The 18,103-nt window shown below is 47.9% G+C and overlaps 1 protein-coding gene across 6 annotated transcripts in view; it reads right to left on the bottom strand.

Annotated features, from left to right (window-relative positions):
• The window catches only part of ATXN7 (ataxin 7), a 122,301-nt gene that overhangs the window by 5,349 nt on the left and 98,849 nt on the right, over positions 1 to 18,103 (bottom strand). For all 6 annotated transcript variants that reach the window (XM_073569775.1, XM_073569773.1, XM_073569769.1 and 3 more), the window contains 6 exons: positions 17,470 to 17,735; positions 16,919 to 17,001; positions 7,957 to 8,225; positions 7,148 to 7,352; positions 6,935 to 7,056; positions 3,142 to 4,060 (listed from right to left, as the gene is read on the bottom strand). In XM_073569775.1, the coding sequence (XP_073425876.1) occupies positions 3,142 to 4,060; positions 6,935 to 7,056; positions 7,148 to 7,352; positions 7,957 to 8,225; positions 16,919 to 17,001; positions 17,470 to 17,735 (1,864 nt within the window). The remainder of the gene's footprint in view (positions 1 to 3,141; positions 4,061 to 6,934; positions 7,057 to 7,147; positions 7,353 to 7,956; positions 8,226 to 16,918; positions 17,002 to 17,469; positions 17,736 to 18,103) is intronic.

Raw genomic sequence — 18,103 nt, forward strand, 5'->3', positions numbered from 1 at the left:
CTTTTTCACATTTTGCATCCAATTTTCAAAAGAATCAAATACACAGTGGTAATATTCATTGGTTCACTTGACATGGAATGGCCCCTTCTATGCATAGCATTGGGGATAATTTGCTGACGGCCGGGGGGGGGTCCACTGATCCGGAATCCTGAGATGCACGGCCCTGGAACGGAGATGCGCAGAGCCCGAATCCTGAATGGAGCGGAGGAGCGCATGCTCGATCTTTGCACCATTCCCAGAATCATTCACGGTTCCGCCGGGCCGTACGTCATCTCCCATCCCATGCATAGGTGATAACAGCCATTTACTTGCTGGTTTTTGCATCTGCGGCATGTCTATGTATTGTGGAAACCACTGCATTTCTGAAACACGATCTGCATATTTTCTGCATGCCACATACCCCAATAAGTCATCGTCTTTTAGTTTATTTTTTACTTGCCCCCCCCCCCCCCCCCCCGCAACGCGTGCTGGTAATGGACGTGGACACACCGGATATCGATGCTCTTCTACAACACGTTCATGCTGCATGGCTTTTTCTTCCCCCTGTGTTGCCAGGTAACATTTTCCGAATATGCCACTCGTCTGATTTATTGACCCCCCCCCCGCCCCAGGATTCCCGCGTGCCGTGTAAACCCTATTCTTTCTCCAGCCCTTGTGCTAATTTAATCAGTCTTTGCTGACTAAAGTGATCAAACCGCGAGCAGATAAAGCTGGAGCGCGGCAGATTATGCTGACTGTACAAAGCGACGGACATCACTGTTCCTCCCACCCGATGGAGGGAAATAATTGTCCGGATGATGTTCCAGAAACAAAATGTCACATACACCTCGTGCGATGCGAGTCAGAGCAGCTCGTCAGATGAGGAGAGGATGAAGTCAGACGTCATCAGCTCTCCAGAACAAGGGGGGTTAAATAGCTGCTCGGCTCATTGGGAAATATCTGTTACCATAGTGATAGCTGCTCCGCGCCCGACACCTCCCTCCCTTCCCTGTCAGTTTGATGACTGTCTGTGCCATCAGCCATTCCTGCTAAAAGGGGCAGCGGGAGCCGCGGTGCATTTGCTGCTTCCCCCATTGTCTGTGTCGGCAGCGTTCCATTACTGCGATGCTGAGCAGCGTGCGGAGAAAAAGGTTTTATTTGTGGCCCATTGTATCGAAAAGATGCAATTACTAAGACTGATTTAGCACATCCCGACATTCATGGTCCCAAGCATGGACCGAGAGGTCCGAAACGGCAGATGGTCTCCTAACCCAAGTACGGGCTAAGTACGGGCTGCTGTGTTTGGGTCAGGACAGTGCGGCCAGTCCGTACATCGCGGACTGTACTTAGACCGTGAATATCAAATGTGATGATTGTTAAATAAGGAGGACGAATGCAGAGGTCGTTGCCAGCAACAAACAAACCTGAGCAGATGCCACGCTTATGAGAACCACGCCAATCTGTGATTTGAACTTAGCATTGGGAAAATGTTGGTACCGCTATGGGGGTCGAGTCTACCCTCTCTGACCGGTATAATTACAAGGGCCCTATTTTGATGGTGGCTGTTTAATTGTTCTCTAAATTTTGTTTCTGCTAATGAGAATGGAAAAAGGGAGACGCTGAACCCGAATAAATTTGGAAAATGAAAAGTGAGAAGAAACAGAGTATAGACTCAAATAATTCTCCTCTTAGTAGACGTAATCAGATTCTTGCCTTGTAACCTAAAGAGACGTTTCGGAGCTATCAACTCCATGTAATCACGGCTCCAAATTTTCGACCCAGGCACCTTGAATAAACCACATTAAAGGCTATGTGCACCTTCTCACAGAATTCTTTTTTTAGGGTTTTATGGTTTCCTTAATAGAAAAGTAAAAAAACACCAACTTTTGAGTCTTTATTAAAAATTTGCTATAATTTCTGCAGCTGCAAAGATTCTGCAAGTCTTATGTAAGCTGATTGATCCATCAGAGCTCCTGCCGTCTGTCTCTGCTCTCACTTCTACCAGTCTCAGGGAGGGGAAGAGGAGATGCACATAAAGCTCCACATTGTGGAGAGGGGCAAAAGTATGCAGTATCCAGGAGGGCAGAGAAAACCAACTATAGATAAGGAGGAAAGCACATGAAGAGGAAATACGTGCAGAATAGAAGCTGTGCTAATATATGACCAATGAAGACAGTATCACCCTGGACATACGCAGAACTCACATCCAGCCTGTATTACTGGGAGAGACATTCCCACAAGAGAAAAATTTGAAACTTGGTTAGACTAAAAAAAACCTGCATATCTAGGTGTCTGAAAATGAATAAAGATTGCGACAAAAACTCAGCGCAATTTAGTTAACTAAAAGGTAACCACTAACAAAGAAGAAAATGTATTTTTTTCCAAATCAAAAGGTGTCCATAGCCTTTAACGCTTAGTGCCATTACCTATTAAGGTATATATTGACATGGGGTGGATACACTGTGGATTTTCTGTTGATTAACCAAAAGGTATTTGATTAACAGTAAAATGGATGATATTTTACTACAACTTATGCACACGCTGAATGAAAGATACATGTCTGGGTGGAGCAGATTTCACATGTCCATTAATGCTGTAGATTTTTACTGTGGATATCTCCCTTTGCAAACCGCAAGGTGAAATCCACAGCAATATTTGTATGGATGAGGACCCCATTATTGTACAAACTTTTCTGTGCACATTTCCTACAAATGTTAAGTTGTTTAATATTTTTGTATCAAGGTCTCGTCAGCAGTACCATAGTTATATATATTTTTTTGGCAATTCTGAAAAACAAGTAATTTGGTCGCTATCACCAACCTCTCACAGATCCACCTCAGTGGTGGTCCTAATGATTACCATACAGTGCTCTCGGTGAAGCGGATGTAACCGTGACTTTTCTAAGAACCATTGAGTTGGTGTAAATCTATGAGCAGGAACCCGATTCCAGCGGCACCAACCACTGGAGAAGGAGACGGCTGATGGTGCAACGTCAGATAGGGTGGGCTGCCGATTCCCTCATCAGCCATGCAAAAATCGGGAGCCACACCAGTCATGTTTGGTGTTACTTTTCCGGTCGTCGTTTGCAAAGATTGGCATAAAATGCATAAAGTATCACTTCCAAGAAACAAAGAAAAAAAAAAACTAGCAGATATTTCTTACCTGATGACGAAGCGAGTTATTGGTCAGCGCCGGCTTTCCTGAAATCCCACTATTGTGTTTTGCGTGAATGTTGTTTACTGGCGGCAGTTTGGCAACCTTACCGGATTTGCTGTTATTATTGGTGATGCTGCTGGGACCAGCTGAAGACTTTCGCTTTTTCCCTGCAAACTTGTCCAGGGAAGCGCGAGAATGGGAAAAGGTGTTGTGCGAGTTCACAGCTTGGTCACCAGGTTGGTGAACGAACGGCCCGAGCGAAAGCGTGGAGTCACTGCTGTTCATCACTACGCTCATGCGCTTTATCGATTCCGCGGGGTTTCCCGTCGGAGGGCCCCTCCCTGATTGGTCGTGTTTAAGACTCACAGATCGATTGTTCACAAAATTGAGGCCAACACTGTGCGGACTGCCGTGGGATAACGTCGTGCCGGGAGAGTGGTACGTTCCAGAGTTCACCACACAGTTTTTCCTAAAAGACTCAGTGGAATGGGAAGGGGGGTGCGCTAGCAGCTGGGGAGGGGAGTTATTTTTCCGTTTCTTTCCTGAGCCGCTGCTGCTGCAGTTCGTGCTGCTGGCGGGGGGTTCCTTAGGTTTCACAGCCTTGTTGGATTTTAATTTTTGAGATTTGCTGGAGACTGGGCTAGGCGATGAGGAAAGCACTGACGGTGTGGATGCTGAAGAAGACACTTGTCTGGATTGCATACTACTGGTGGGGTCTGCTGCAGTGTGAGTGCTTAGTGTCGTCCCTTGGGAAAGGACTTTGTCCACAGACGTACAGGGAGAGGTCACAGGGGTTGGGGGAGAGGTAACTGTGCTGGGCGAGAGGAAACCAGTGTTGTTCATACTCTGTAACATGGGCGCTGAATTTGTGCTGGTCCGGTGTGGAGCATGTGTGGAGGAGCTGCTGGATGCTGGAGGAATTTTCCTGGTGAGTAAAAAAAAAAAAAAAAAAGAGAATATAAGTGTCAGTAAGGACGGCTGAAACCAATATGATCCCGCTCTGTGAACTGCCGCCAGTCCCTAAACTTTTGCACCATCAATGAGAGTTGGTGCAAATGTCCCATTCCATCAGCTACGACAGTAATCTCTAGCTGCTACAAGGGCGTCTCTTACATGCCAGCATTCGCAGCTCTTCTGACCATCGCTGCAGCGTCTGATCCCCCAAAAAAAGCTTTGGGTGCTGACAGGTAAGAGGAGGTTCTCCAACCAGAGTGCAGCAGCTATAGATTACCGGTGCGCCTACAGGTAAGAGGAGATTCTTCAACCATCATGCATCGGCTCTAGATTACCAGGATGACAACAGGTAAGAGGCGGTTCTCCAACCATTGCGCAGCGGCTATAGATTAACGGGGTGCTGACAGGTAAGGCCTCTTTCACACATCAGTTTTTTGCCGTCAGGCGCGATCCGGCTTTTTTTTTGTAAAACCGGATCCGGCAAAATGCAATGCCGGATCCAGTTTTTCCCCATTGACTTGCATTAGCGCCAGATCGCGCCGGATGGCATTGCGTTTCATCCGTTTTTTGCCGGATTCGGCTACTTGTCTCATTCCGGCGTCTGGAAAAAACGGCTACTGTAACGTTTTTCTGTCTCCAGCGAAAAAGCCGGAAGCTCCGGATCCGGCGCTTCCAGCTTTTTGCTACAATGAAAGTCTATGGGCGCCGGATCCAGAAAAAGACGGATCCAGCCACCGGATCCGTTTTTTTAAGTCTGCGCATGCTCAGATCCAATTGGCCAGCCCCCAGGAAACAGATATAACCTGCTAGACGGATCCAGCAAAAAAACGGATCCGTTTCTACAGTTCTCCAAAATTTATGCCGGATCCGTTTTTTCTAAAAATAGCCGGATCCTGCCTGACGGCAAAAAACTGATGTGTGAAAGTAGCCTAAGAGGCGGTTCTCCAACCATTGCGCAGCGGCTATAGATTACCGGGGTGCTGACAGGTAAGAGGCGGTTCTCCAACCATTGCGCAGCGGCTATAGATTACCGGGGGTGCTGACAGGTAACAGGCGGTTCTCCAGTCATTGTGCAGTGGCTATAGATTACCGTGGTACTGACAGGTAAGACGGCGGTTCTCCAGTCATCGTGCAGCGGCTATAGATCACCAGGCTGGCGGTTGGAGAACTGCCTTTTATCCGTCATCACCCCGGTAATCTATAGCCGCTGCACAATGGCTGGAGAACCGCCTCTTACCTGTCGGCACCCTGGTAATCTGTAGCCGCTGCACAATGGCTGGAGAACCGCCTCTTACCTGTCGGCACCCTGGTAATCTGTAGCCGCTGCACAATGGCTGGAGATCCGCCTCTTACCTGTCATTGTGAAGCGGCTATAGATTACCAGGATGCCAACAGGTAAGAGGCGGTTCTCCAGCGGCCATATAGTACCACTGTGGCCAATGGAACAGGACGTCCAAATCAATCAACACCAACTCTACCTTTAACCCCAGCCAGTTCTGTTTATTTTTTCTCTCTCCCATAACCTTTTTCATTTTTGTTTCTATATCCAAACCTATATGACAGCCTATTTATTGGGAGACGACTTGTAGTTTTGAATTAAAGCCAACATTTTACCATATAATGTACTGAAAATTGAAAAAAAAAAAATCCAAATGCACTGAATTAAAAAAAATAAATCCTGCCATTGCATTTTGACTTTATGGTTATAGAGGAGAACATTGATATTTTCTCCATATGAAAGCAGATTTTTATTTCATATCCAGATTGTAGGATTCAGGTGTGTTTCAACCTCATTAGCACTGGTCATATCATATATTCGGTCCTTAATACCTTTTAAAACCCATGAACCTCTGCTGCTATGCCAATAAATTACAACCAATCATTCATTGAGCTGCATGTATGCAGGCTTATTTAAAATGTGTTATCCAGGACTTTGTAGAGAGCTGGCTGTCAGTCAGAATAACATCAGCAGCAATGACCTGTCGACAGCGCGGAAGAGAAAAACTCGCTCCGGTGACTTGAGGTCAAGGGAAAATAGGAGAATCGCTGGAAAAGAGCAGCGCAGGGCAGAACAGGCAGGTAGTTCACAACTACCTGCCGATAAGTTCTTAGTCGCATAGCAAAAAAGACCCCAAACTCCAGGATAATCCCTTTAAGTCCAAAATTCACTTTACCTCTCTGCCCAAAAGCGGTTTTCTCCACTTTACTCCCCTCAGTGGTCTTTTAAAAAGCCCTTTCAGGTGTCTATACAAAGGTATTGTCTGGATCACAATTAAAGGGTTATTCTAAAACAAGGACACCAGAACCCCCCCACAACCCTGAGAACAGGGCCCTGCAGCCCCATCGTGAAAGTAACGGTGGTGCGCACGCATTGCCCCCGTATCATTCATTGATGGAAATAGTGGAGTGCAGGAACACAGAGAATGAATGGAGCAGGATTTCAGCATGCACACCTACGCTCCATTGCAGAGCCCCAACCTCGGGATCTCAGTACTCGGATCCCTAGTGACTAGCTAGTTATCACTTCTTTTATTTTTTGCAATACCTCAGAATTGTGTGACTTTATATATGGAAACCGATGAAGCCCAACCTAAGACCCAACATGGCAGCCATGCGGGACTTCAGCAGGCCCCCCAAATCTGCCCTGACAACCCATCAGCATCCAGCAATCATATGGCAGGGAATGAATGATGGGCACCTGAAGTGGCTGCCTAGGGCAGCGGTGGAGAGGTAGTGTTTGATCCGAGAAGGGCAGTATAGCAGTGTTTGGGTTTTTTTTATGCCTGCAAGATTTTTGGTATATGAAAATTAATCTTGGACACCCCCCCTTTAAGGAACGACCTACCTCCACATCTGAGAGTTAAGATGTTTGTCAACCATGAAGTTAAGTGCACATCGGATGTGGTCCCACCGCTTGTCAAAAACGTAATATCCTCTTCCAATCTGTCTGCTACCAAACGAGCAAAACTGTGGGGAAACACAAAAAGGGACATTGTGACGCCATTTGCTGGCACAACCCGCTTTACTCGGCGCAGCACGGCATTTCAGTAATACTTACAGCTGCTGGTCGAGGGTGATGGTCTGAATAATGACAGTCCAGTTTTTCGGCGGATTCTTCTTTCTCGTCCACTTCCCCCTCGTCGCTGGACAAGCGGGAGGATGGCTCAGCTGCAGGTACTGGTTGTGGAGACTCGTGTACTGATGGGGAGCCATTGGGAGCGTTACCACTGTGCTGCGCTGGGTAACCTGATGGCCTGGAGAGACTGCCAGAATAACAAACAGATGAGACCATTCACAAGTAAAAGACAGTATATCTGCAAAATTAGACGTCGTTACATTATTTCACTACCCTATATGCTTTTTTCATTTTTGTAATTTAAGCCCCTCTTGTTAAAAGGAAAAAATATATAAAAAAAATCTCATAAAAATACCTAACATCACATGTAATTGTGCACAGGTTATCATTACAAAGCCTTATTGAGAAAGTAATCTCCTCGTTAGATGCCAATTATCAGCTACAATATGGCATGGAGAGCTCTGGGACCCTCAACCACCAGAATGGAGGAAGACCAGTAATTCTAGTCTGGCTGCTGAAAATCCCATGGAGGGTCAATCATGGGTAACATGCTGTCGCCCCTTCACAGTGGTACAGCAATTTTTGGCCACGTGTGGGCCCCATTCAAAGAATTACATTTCCTGGAGGTATGGAAAATAAAATATAATACGCAGAGCTGAACTCGGAGAGTCCTAGAAAACGGAGCCCTAGAGAATTGTGTTCATATGAAATTCAGACTACTAAGAAGCCCCCCAAAAAGCATCAGAAAGTAGATGATTCTGCAAGAAGAGACAACGGAGTTTAGGCCGCACCTTGGAAGACTGGGGTTGTGAGGCTTAGCCTTGCTGGGTACCGAAGGCTTCACTTCAGGGGCAGAGAGTCCATGAGAATTTTGGTGAGTTTCCTGGGAAGATTTTGAAGGTGAGGGATGCGGTTCCCTGAGCGCGGGCGTCTGTTGCTGCTGCTGTTCAGCTTGACGTAGCAGTTCTTTTTCCCTGCTTTTACTTTTGTGCTCGGCTAATAACACATCAAAACCTTTCTTGCGCCCTTGTACTGCTCTCCTGTAGCCTAAGGAATGTGTCTGGTGGGTGGAGGAAAAGAAAAGATTAATACACACGTATACAACACAAACATATACAACAAACACACATAGAAAACATGCATGTATACAATTACAACACGTATAGAACACACACGTATATAACACATTTAAACAACATACAAACGTATATACTGAGTGGAACAGACAAACATGGAAGATGTTGGAACAATACAAAGTGCTCAACCGAGTATAGAAAAAACAGGATTTTTAGTTGCTTACCGTAAAATCTGTTTCTCTGAGCCTTCATTGGGGGACACAGGAAACTATGGGTGTATGCTGCTGCCACTAGGAGGCTGAGACTATGCCAAAAAAAAGTTAGCTCCTCCTCCGCAGTGTACACCCCACCGACAGGAAGTAGGATGTTCATTTAGGCCGGTTTCACATTTGCGTTAAAGGCCGCAGAGTCGGCCTGCGCACAGGCGCCGCTAAGCCCTGCCCCGCCTCCGCCAGTAGCTCCGCCTCCGGGCGCATGACGCTGCATGCGTCCCCTATCTTTATCACGGAGGATGCAGGCCGTGCGCAGTATGCGTTTGGCGGCGCCTGCGTCCTTTTGACAGTGCGCCGAGCGCAACCAAATTGTAACAGGTTGCTTTTGGCGCTGGTCGGCGCACCGTCAAATGGACGCAGGCGCCGCCAAAACGCATACTGCGCACGGCCTGCGTCCTCAGTGATAAAGATAGGGGACGCATGCAGCGTCATGCGCCCGGAGGGGGAGCTACCGGCGGAGGCGCGGCAGGGGGCGGGGCTTAGCGGCGGCCGTGCGCAGGCCGACGCTGCGGCCTTTAACGCAAATGTGAAACCGGCCTTAGTGAGAAAGCAGTAGGAGAAGTACTCTGTAGACGTGATAAAAACACAGAAGCACAAATCCACACTGTAACAATATTATGCAGTAACTGAGCTGTTCAACTTGGGAGGGTGCTGTGTCCCCCAATGAAGGCTCAGAGAAACAGATTTTACGGTAAGCAACTAAAAATCCTGTTTTCTTTATCGCTTCATTGGGGGACACAGGAAACCATGGGACGTCCCAAAGCAGTCCCCAAGGGGAGGGAACAGCAAACAACTCCATTCAGGACGAGGAAGTCACCCTTGTCACCTGTGAGGTATTTTAACCCGACCGTCACTTGCCGAAGCTAGGCATGGGCTCTGAAGTAAACCTCATGGACCTGTGGAGGACATATCGCGCTGCAGAGGTGCCAGACGAAGGCCCAAAGAGTACCGCCAGGAGGATACACACTGCCCGGGCAGAGTGCATCATACTCAAAAGAACGCAGTCCTTTCTGAGCCGGCAACCCTGCTAATGCCGACCAGATTCCGCGAGCAGACGACCTGGAGGCCAGAGGACCTGTACACTTCAAGCCCGAGCTTGATAAGTACCATTGCGGTGGCAGCCTGATGCGAGAGCGTCACAAAGTAAAATTTCGAGGCGGACGAAAGAAAGGGAATTCAGAATGATGGAGAGTGGACCCTTGATCCACAGGGAGTGCACCACGGCTGCTACAGGCTCTGTGAGACCCCAAGGGTGGTTGAGAGTCTGAAAGGACAGGCTATCAACTGGAAGGAAAAGGAACCCGTCCGTTGCAAACGCAGATATCGCCAAAGTCCTGAAGAAATCATGACCTGGATAAGAGCTTAATGGAACAAGTGAAAATCATGCGATTCACAGGAGGCAAATGCTGAACGAAGAAAATTTCTTCCTGAGAAAAACAAGTATGGACTCAAACCTAGATCCCCAAAGTCACGCTGAGGAAAAAAGTGCTGAAGAATGAAGAGGTTTAGCCTGGGGAAGGAGAGCGCCTGTCTTTCTGGTGACCTCATCAATGATTTGGCCTATTGGAGCCACATGGAAAGAACGGAAAGTTGGTGAGGGACTTCTTTGGGGATAATTTCGCTTGTGAAACCGAAAGCCAAATGGAACCTTAGATAGGAACGATAGGCGAAAACCCATGTCTCCATGGAAGAAAAATTTTTAGACAGTGAGGACGGTCAAATCTTCCGACTGGTGTCCAGAAAGAATGCTCTGATGAGCAAGCTAGGCCACACGGCTATAGAATTTTGCCAACTACTGTGTGAATTTGCCGTTGGCACTCCTGAGGGATGCACTTCTGGGAGAGGAAGGACCATAGTGGTGGAAAACTTGGAACCGGAGGGTTCGCAGCCGCAGAAGTAGTCCAATTTTGCGAAGCACTCAGGAGAAAAGAGATATACCGAGCCGCCCCCTTGTTTGGAAACGGCTGAAGTCCGTTCTGTGAGAAAATGACAGGACCTGAGAGCAGGCCACTGGGAACCTGCTTAAGAGTCGAACACTGGAAACGTACTGAATGGCACCTGGGAATAACCTGGATCTCATCGTCGCGATGTAGGCTCAGGATGGCTATGAAGAGACAACAGATTGCTCGACTAGGCAGGTAGAACGAAGGCTACTGGATTACTTTGAGATCAAAGGGAAGATAAACCCATCATTCAGGGATGAGGGTGGATATGGAAAAAATAGTCCAGCCGGTCTTAGAAAAGAGATTAGTCGAGCAAGGAAAGTCCATGCAAAACATGGACTATGTCAACTGTAAGGAAAGTTGGCTCTAGGTAGTTAAAATAAACCCCAGAGGATAACTAGGCTGACGAAAGGCTGGTCAATCCGTATACGATGTAAATGACCAAATCCATCCTGGACCCTCTGGAGCAGGGAGGGGATTGTGGGGAGTAGACCCGCTTACCTAAGTCTAAGACAACACGCCTGAGGATAACAGGGAAAAGATACAATTCTCGCTGAAGGAAGAAACGCGTTATCACCAGACTCATCCTTGGATCCCAGACTGGAGCAGCTTTCTACCCTGGTCGATGCTTGCGCAGAGTCAGATCCCAGTCCTGTCTGAGGTGGGATACATTTTCCAGTCACGGTCAGAAGTTACCTGTCTGAGCTGCTGGAGGCTTTACCCGGCGTCTGTAAGAAAGAATAAGTAAGTTCCGACAGATAAGGAGCTTAGGCATTGTGGTAGCTCGAAGGCCCTTAGGACAGACTAGAACTTATAAACTACTATTGGCCAAACATTAAAGATAGACGTAACACCTTCAGTAAAGATAGCCTGCGGACAGTACTGTGAACTGATCAGAAGGTGTGGCAAAAACTCCTGTGGGGCAACTCGCACATAGGGTCCAGAGCATGCTGCAGTAAAACCGCGACCATCCGTACCTGACACGAGAGTGTCTGACCCACCTGAGGGTGGAGAATCAAGTTATGTTGCTACCGAGATCCGCTCTGTGGTACAGAGATCCGCTCCGTTTGGACATGGTAGTGCTTACGTTTAACTGTTAACAAACCACAGATGTTATTAACAATGAAATATGCATCTGAAAGGTGTGTTTGACTCACTTGGACGCGCCCTGTAACCGCAGCTGCAGCCCGTCAGGAGCAAAAAATGCCGGCACCTCACCACGAGTGGTGATTAGACAGGAGCTTAGGCAAAAGCTGCAAAAGACCCAGATGAACGCGAAAGAGGACGCTCCTGACTCACCTGAAATGGGACAGTAGAGCCGGACCGCTGTAGTAGATGGACCTCGGGTACGTTTGAGTCACCAGAAAGACGGCATGTATTGACTAAACATGTCTGGTAGAGGCCTATCCAAGTGCTCGATAAGAGATATAATACTGCTGCAATAGAGCGCAAGGAACCTGAAGGCGAGAGCGTCTAACTCACCTGAATACGGTACAGAACACTAGTACCACTGAAGCAGTCAACACCAGACACGTCATCACAGTAATACGGCCGTTAGAACTACTGTACCTGGAAGGTGGTGCTCCTGAAGCCTGTATAGCGGATATAGCACAGCTGCCATCGGCTCTAAGTATCTTGTGAACAAATCAGCGTGGAGAAAATCCGGAGAAGGGAATAAGAGACAGCCATTTCTGTGTTGCGGTGCGGTCTAGGCCTGGATACCTGACGGCATTAGGCAGAATAACGGCTTCTGTGTTGCGGTCTAAGTCTGAATACCTGACGGCATTAGGCAGAATAATGGCTTCTGTGTTGCGGTCTAAGTCTGGATACCTGACGGCATTAGGTAGAATAACGGCTTCTGTGTAGCGGTCTAGGTCTGAATACCTGACGGCATTAGGCAGAATAACGGCTTCTGCTTTGCGGTCTAGGTCTGAATACCTGATGGCATTAGGCAGAATAACGGCTTCTGTGTAGCGGTCTAGGTCTTGATACCGGACGGCATTAGGCAGAATAACGGCTTCTGTGTTGCGGTCTAGGTCTTGATACCTGACGGCATTAGGCAGAATAACGGCTTCTGTGTTGCGGTCTAGGTCTTGATACCCGACGGCATTAGGCAGAATAACGGCTTCTGTGTAGCGGTCTAGGTCTGGATACCTGACGGCATTAGGTAGAATAACGGCTTCTGTGTAGCGGTCTAGGTCTGAATACCTGACGGCATTAGGCAGAATAACGGCTTCTGCTTTGCGGTCTAGGTCTGAATACCTGACGGCATTAGGCAGAATAACGGCTTCTGTGTAGCGGTCTAGGTCTTGATACCGGACGGCATTAGGCAGAATAACGGCTTCTGTGTTGCGGTCTAGGTCTTGATACCTGACGGCATTAGGCAGAATAACGTCTTCTGTGTAGCGGTCTAGGTCTGGATACCTGACGGCATTAGGCAGAATAACGGCTTCTGTGTTGCGGTCTAGGTCTGAGTACCTGACGGCATTAGGCAGAATAACGGCTTCTGTGTAGCGGTCTAGGTCTGAATACCTGACGGCATTAGGCAGAATAACGGCTTCTGCTTTGCGGTCTAGGTCTGAATACCTGACGGCATTAGGCAGAATAACGGCTTCTGTGTGGCGGTCTAGGTCTTGATACCTGACGGCATTAGGCAGAATAACGGCTTCTGTGTTGCGGTCTAGGTCTGAATACCTGACGGCATTAGGCAGAATAACGGCTTCTGTGTTGCGGTCTAGGTCTGAATACCTGACGGCATTAGGCAGAATAACGGCTTCTGTGTTGCGGTCTAGGTCTGGATACCTGACGGCACTAGGCAGAATAACGGCTTCTGTGTAGCGGTCTAGGTCTTGATACCTGACGGCACTAGGCAGAATAACGGCTTCTGTGTAGCGGTCTAGGTCTTAATACCTGACGGCATTAGGCAGAATAACGGCTTCTGTGTAGCGGTCTAGGTCTTAATACCTGACGGCATTAGGCAGAATAACGGCTTCTGTGTAGCGGTCTAGGTCTGAATACCTGACGGCACTAGGCAGAATAACGGCTTCTGTGTTGCGGTCTAGGTCTGAATACCTGACGGCACTAGGCAGAATAACGGCTTCTGTGTTGCGGTCTAGGTCTGAATACCTGACGGCATTAGGCAGAATAACGGCTTCTGTGTTGCGGTCTAGGTCTGAATACCTGACGGCATTAGGCAGAATAACGGCTTCTGTGTTGCGGTCTAGGTCTGAGTACCTGACGACATTAGGCAGAATAACGGCTTCTGTGTAGCCGTCTAGGTCTGAATACCTGACGGCATTAGGCAGAATAATGGCTTCTGTGTAGCGGTCTAGGTCTGGATACCTGACGGCATTAGGCAGAATAACGGCTTCTGTGTTGCGGTCTAGGTCTGAATACCTGACGGCATTAGGCAGAATAACGGCTTCTGTGTTGCGGTCTAGGTCTGAGTACCTGACGACATTAGGCAGAATAACGGCTTCTGTGTAGCCGTCTAGGTGTGAATACCTGACGGCATTAGGCAGAATAATGGCTTCTGTGTAGCGGTCTAGGTCTGGATACCTGACTGCATTAGGCAGAATAACGGCTTCTGTGTTGCGGTCTAGGTCTGAATACCTGACGGCATTAGGCAGAATAACGGCTTCTGTGTTGCGGTCTAGGTCTGAGTACCTGACGACATTAGGCAGAATAACGGCTTCTGTGTTGCGGTCTAGGTCTGAATACCTGACGGCATTAGGCAGAATAACGGCTTCTGTGTTGCGGTCTAGGTCTGAATACCTGACAGCATTAGGCAGAATAACGGCTTCTGTGTTGCGGTCTAGGTCTGAATACCTGACGGCATTAGGCAGAATAACGGCTTCTGTGTTGCGGTCTAGGTCTGAATACCTGACGGCATTAGGCAGAATAACGGCTTCTGTGTTGCGGTCTAGGTCTGAATACCTGACGGCATTAGGCAGAATAACGGCTTCTGTGTTGCGGTCTAGGTCTGGATACCTGACGGCACTAGGCAGAATAACGGCTTCACGTGTAGTAAGCCGTACTACGAAGACTGTAGTAAAGTAGATTCTGACCAGTCAATTCTTCTGACGGTAGAACATTAGGCCTGGGATCAGAAAGAGACTAACTGCACTCTCTGTTGTGTGCTATGGTTCTAACCTCTGGACCTGCGGTCAGCTTCTTTATCCACTGAACCACAGTAGACAATTGCCAGGTAGCACGAACTTCTATCCAGCTGGAAGGCCGGCCCAAACACTGCAGACGTGAAGAGATAGAAGCCGCACATTATTCTGCTTAGAGCAGTAAGAAGCCAGCGTCCGGAGGGGGCTGCAGAAAAAGGAAGGGCGAGTGCCTGTGAGCAGTAGATATTGGAGCAGATGCTATGCCAGGGCTCCAGCACCTTTATGTGTGACGCAATGGTTGAGTGTTGCTCTGCTGAAATCAAGGAACATATCTGCAATGGCCGAAAACACAACAGCCGTGTGACAAAACCAGATCTCCGATGAAAAAAACATGCGAGTGAAACCCCCTACCAGGCCAACACCATGCGGCAAATACAGAAGACAGCAGCGTGGCTCTCCAAGCCTCTGTGTGCTATGCCAGACATACTGATGCACTAGAGACCGTGCGGCAGAAGATTACAATTACGCCAAGAAAATACACGATTCTAGAGTACTATTACGTCAGTGACTGTACAGTTCAAGAGTACAATTACTTCAGAGACTGTACGGCTCCAGAAAACCATTACGTTAGTGACTGTACGACTATAGCGCATTTGACATGTGACGCAATAGCTAAGATGGATCCTCTGCTCCATCACTGGCCCTGCGGAAAGTGTGGCCCTGCTTAATTTTACTATGAGGGGCTTATACGCCGCATTGTATCTGATTCGGCTGAGGGGAGATAGGCAGGAAACAGCTGGTCCTGTCCGGTGAAGGCACTAACCGTGTCCCACGCTGGGAGAATACGACCGCTGTGGTGGATGCCGAGGTCCAGGAAGACACATCTGATTTTGCAAGTTATCACCTGGATCCTACCAGAAAGGTAGTCGGGTGCGGGGGGAAGCGGTGGGGCGGGAGACCCGCGCTGAGGAGAGCAGGCTGCTGCCCACCTTCGCCTATTCTGCTGAATAGGGTACCAGCTGGGGGAAGCCTGAAACACACAGCACTCGGCGAGCGGTGGTGAGGGCTTTGCCGACCTCGGCAGGGAATGAGCTCCCCACATGTGCGGCAGGAGAGCGGCCAGGGAGAGGGGAGGACTCGGCCCAATATAAGCCGGGCCTAGACTACTGGAACCTAGGGGATTTCCTATTCTTTACCCATCTTCTTATGCGGTGTTTACCTCTTCTCCCTGTGGTGTCAGACGTCCGGAAACATGTTGCAGGACGTCACATCTCATCCAACTAACAGGCTATGGTGGGCGAGTAGTTGGGAGACGAAGGGCCACGACCAGGTCTGGATCACCTAAGCACGCTTCTGTGCTAGGGGTTTGGGTCCTGCCGGCTAGACGTATGAGGATACAGGGTGGCAGTACACGCCGTACTCACAGTCTCTTTGTGGGAGTACAGTTGTGACCTTTCACACTGTATCCCTCCTGGTACCTGAAAAGGAACGACGCACATTGAGGTAGATAAGGGTCTAATGAAAGACCCCTGTCCACCTCCTACTGACACTAAGCTAAACTGAACATCCTACTTCCTGTCGGTAGGGTGTACACTGCGGAGGAGGAGCTAACTTTTTTTCGGCATAGTGTCAGCCTCCTAGTGGCAGCAGCATACACCCATGGTTTCCTGTGTCCCCCAATGAAGCGATAGAGAAAGTTCTTTGTTGCCCCAGAAAAGCCTCTTAAGAGGATGACTATAATATTAAAACCAAATTCTAATTGGGAAACCATTTTTCGCATAATCTAATGATAAATTACCTGTCCCCTGCTGCTGTGTCTTCACCCTGAGAGCTGCTCCCCCATGTTTTGATATCTTCAGGAGTGCGCTGCTCCCCTGCCTCCTGCTTGTTTGACAGTCTGGACCAGCGGTATCACTGTGCGTTCTCTGGTGCGGCTATAAAAGGCAGCGTTGCCTCTACACCATCAAAAGAGCACAGTGGCACCGAAGGGGTCTAGACTGGGCGTTATTGGCACACGCCAGCAACACGGAGAAGCGCTTACAAGCTCTAATAGAAAGTGCTTGTAACCACTGTACATTTTGGGGTCGGTAAATAAAATAAAAAAATCCCTCCATTCTAGAGAACAAGCAAATTGCAAAGTTGCTAATTTTTTAAAGAACTTTCCAATTTTAGCCACTTAAGGCAATGAGGACAATAACCCTTTAATGTCATCCTACGTGAGTGACCATATGCAAGCGGAAATGTCCTCATCCACTGCAATTCCCGGCCCGACTGTAAGTCTCATATGTTTAGTCGGAGTATAAGACTTGCGATCAGAGAAAGTACGGCTGATGTGGGGTGCACTCACCTTGCATGTCAGAGATCTAGTGCACGGCTTCTTTGTCTCAACATCGACAACTCCACAGTGTATATCAGGGTCAAACTCTCGATCTGGGCAGGAAAAGACACAGGGTCAATAACAATTATCAACTATGTGGAAATAAACCCAATGTTATAAGACCTTTAAAAATAAAGCAAAAATGTCAGAAAAACAGTGTAAGCCTTTTGGATCGGGCCAATTTTGGGTTTAGAGATCAGACAAATTTTTCATCTTTGCATCCTGGATCGTTTTTGTTATATTTTTTAATGTATAGACAACTGAACAAAGCTTTGTTGTTTGCAGGCCATCTTGCACTGCCTAGTTACCATTTAGGGGTATGCAAACATTGGCAGACAGTGTCAGTGTGTAACATCCAGTTGTCAACACATTTCCAGGAGGGATAACAGAGGATCGACACATCATGTTTTTAGGGCGCAAACAAGAAAGAAAATAAGAATAAAAAGTTTCATAATACCTGAAAAAAAACAAACAAAAAAACAAAACAGAACACCTTTCTCAGCCACCATGTATATATATACCTGACAATCTCTTGTGTAAGTGTTTCCTACAGTTCGTGTCCTCTTGCTTCTTTTCCACATTTGGAGGAGTCGAGAGAATTCCTTTACCATTTGGTATCTGTCCAGGGGAAGGCAAAGGTGGCTTTGGTATTGATTGCCAATTAAGGCCAGTCTTTACTGAGGAGCTGACAGAAGAGGAGCAGGTAGAGCCAGCAGCCGATTTGGAGAAGGTGCCGTCCGTCTTTGGGATTGTATGCATCTTCTCCACCTTAACAGAGGGCGTCATTCTGGAGTACAGAAGGTGCGGAGACTCGCGTCAATACACATGGACAATACACAGATAGAAGTCGTATGATGAAAAACACTGCACACCAAAAACAATGCAGGCCTGGCATTAATAACGCAAGGGAATTTATGTGCAAAGGACAATGCAAGTTAAAGGGGTTCTCCGCTTTGGACAATATCTACTTGTGAAGCCTCATTCACATGGACTTTTTTTCACGGATAGCACCTGTATCTATGACAGTCTATGGGGCTGTGATTTTTGTTTTGTGCACCAAGTGATCCATGCAAAATGACTGAGAAATGTCCGATATTGATCCGAGTGTCGGATCGAACTTGGCAATGAAAGGTTTTAGGTCAGTGGGGAAAAAAA

Source organism: Dendrobates tinctorius, unplaced genomic scaffold (assembly GCF_039654945.1).
Source record: "Dendrobates tinctorius isolate UK_male_01 unplaced genomic scaffold, ASM3965494v1 ptg000027l, whole genome shotgun sequence".
Classification (NCBI taxonomy): domain Eukaryota; kingdom Metazoa; phylum Chordata; class Amphibia; order Anura; family Dendrobatidae; genus Dendrobates; species Dendrobates tinctorius.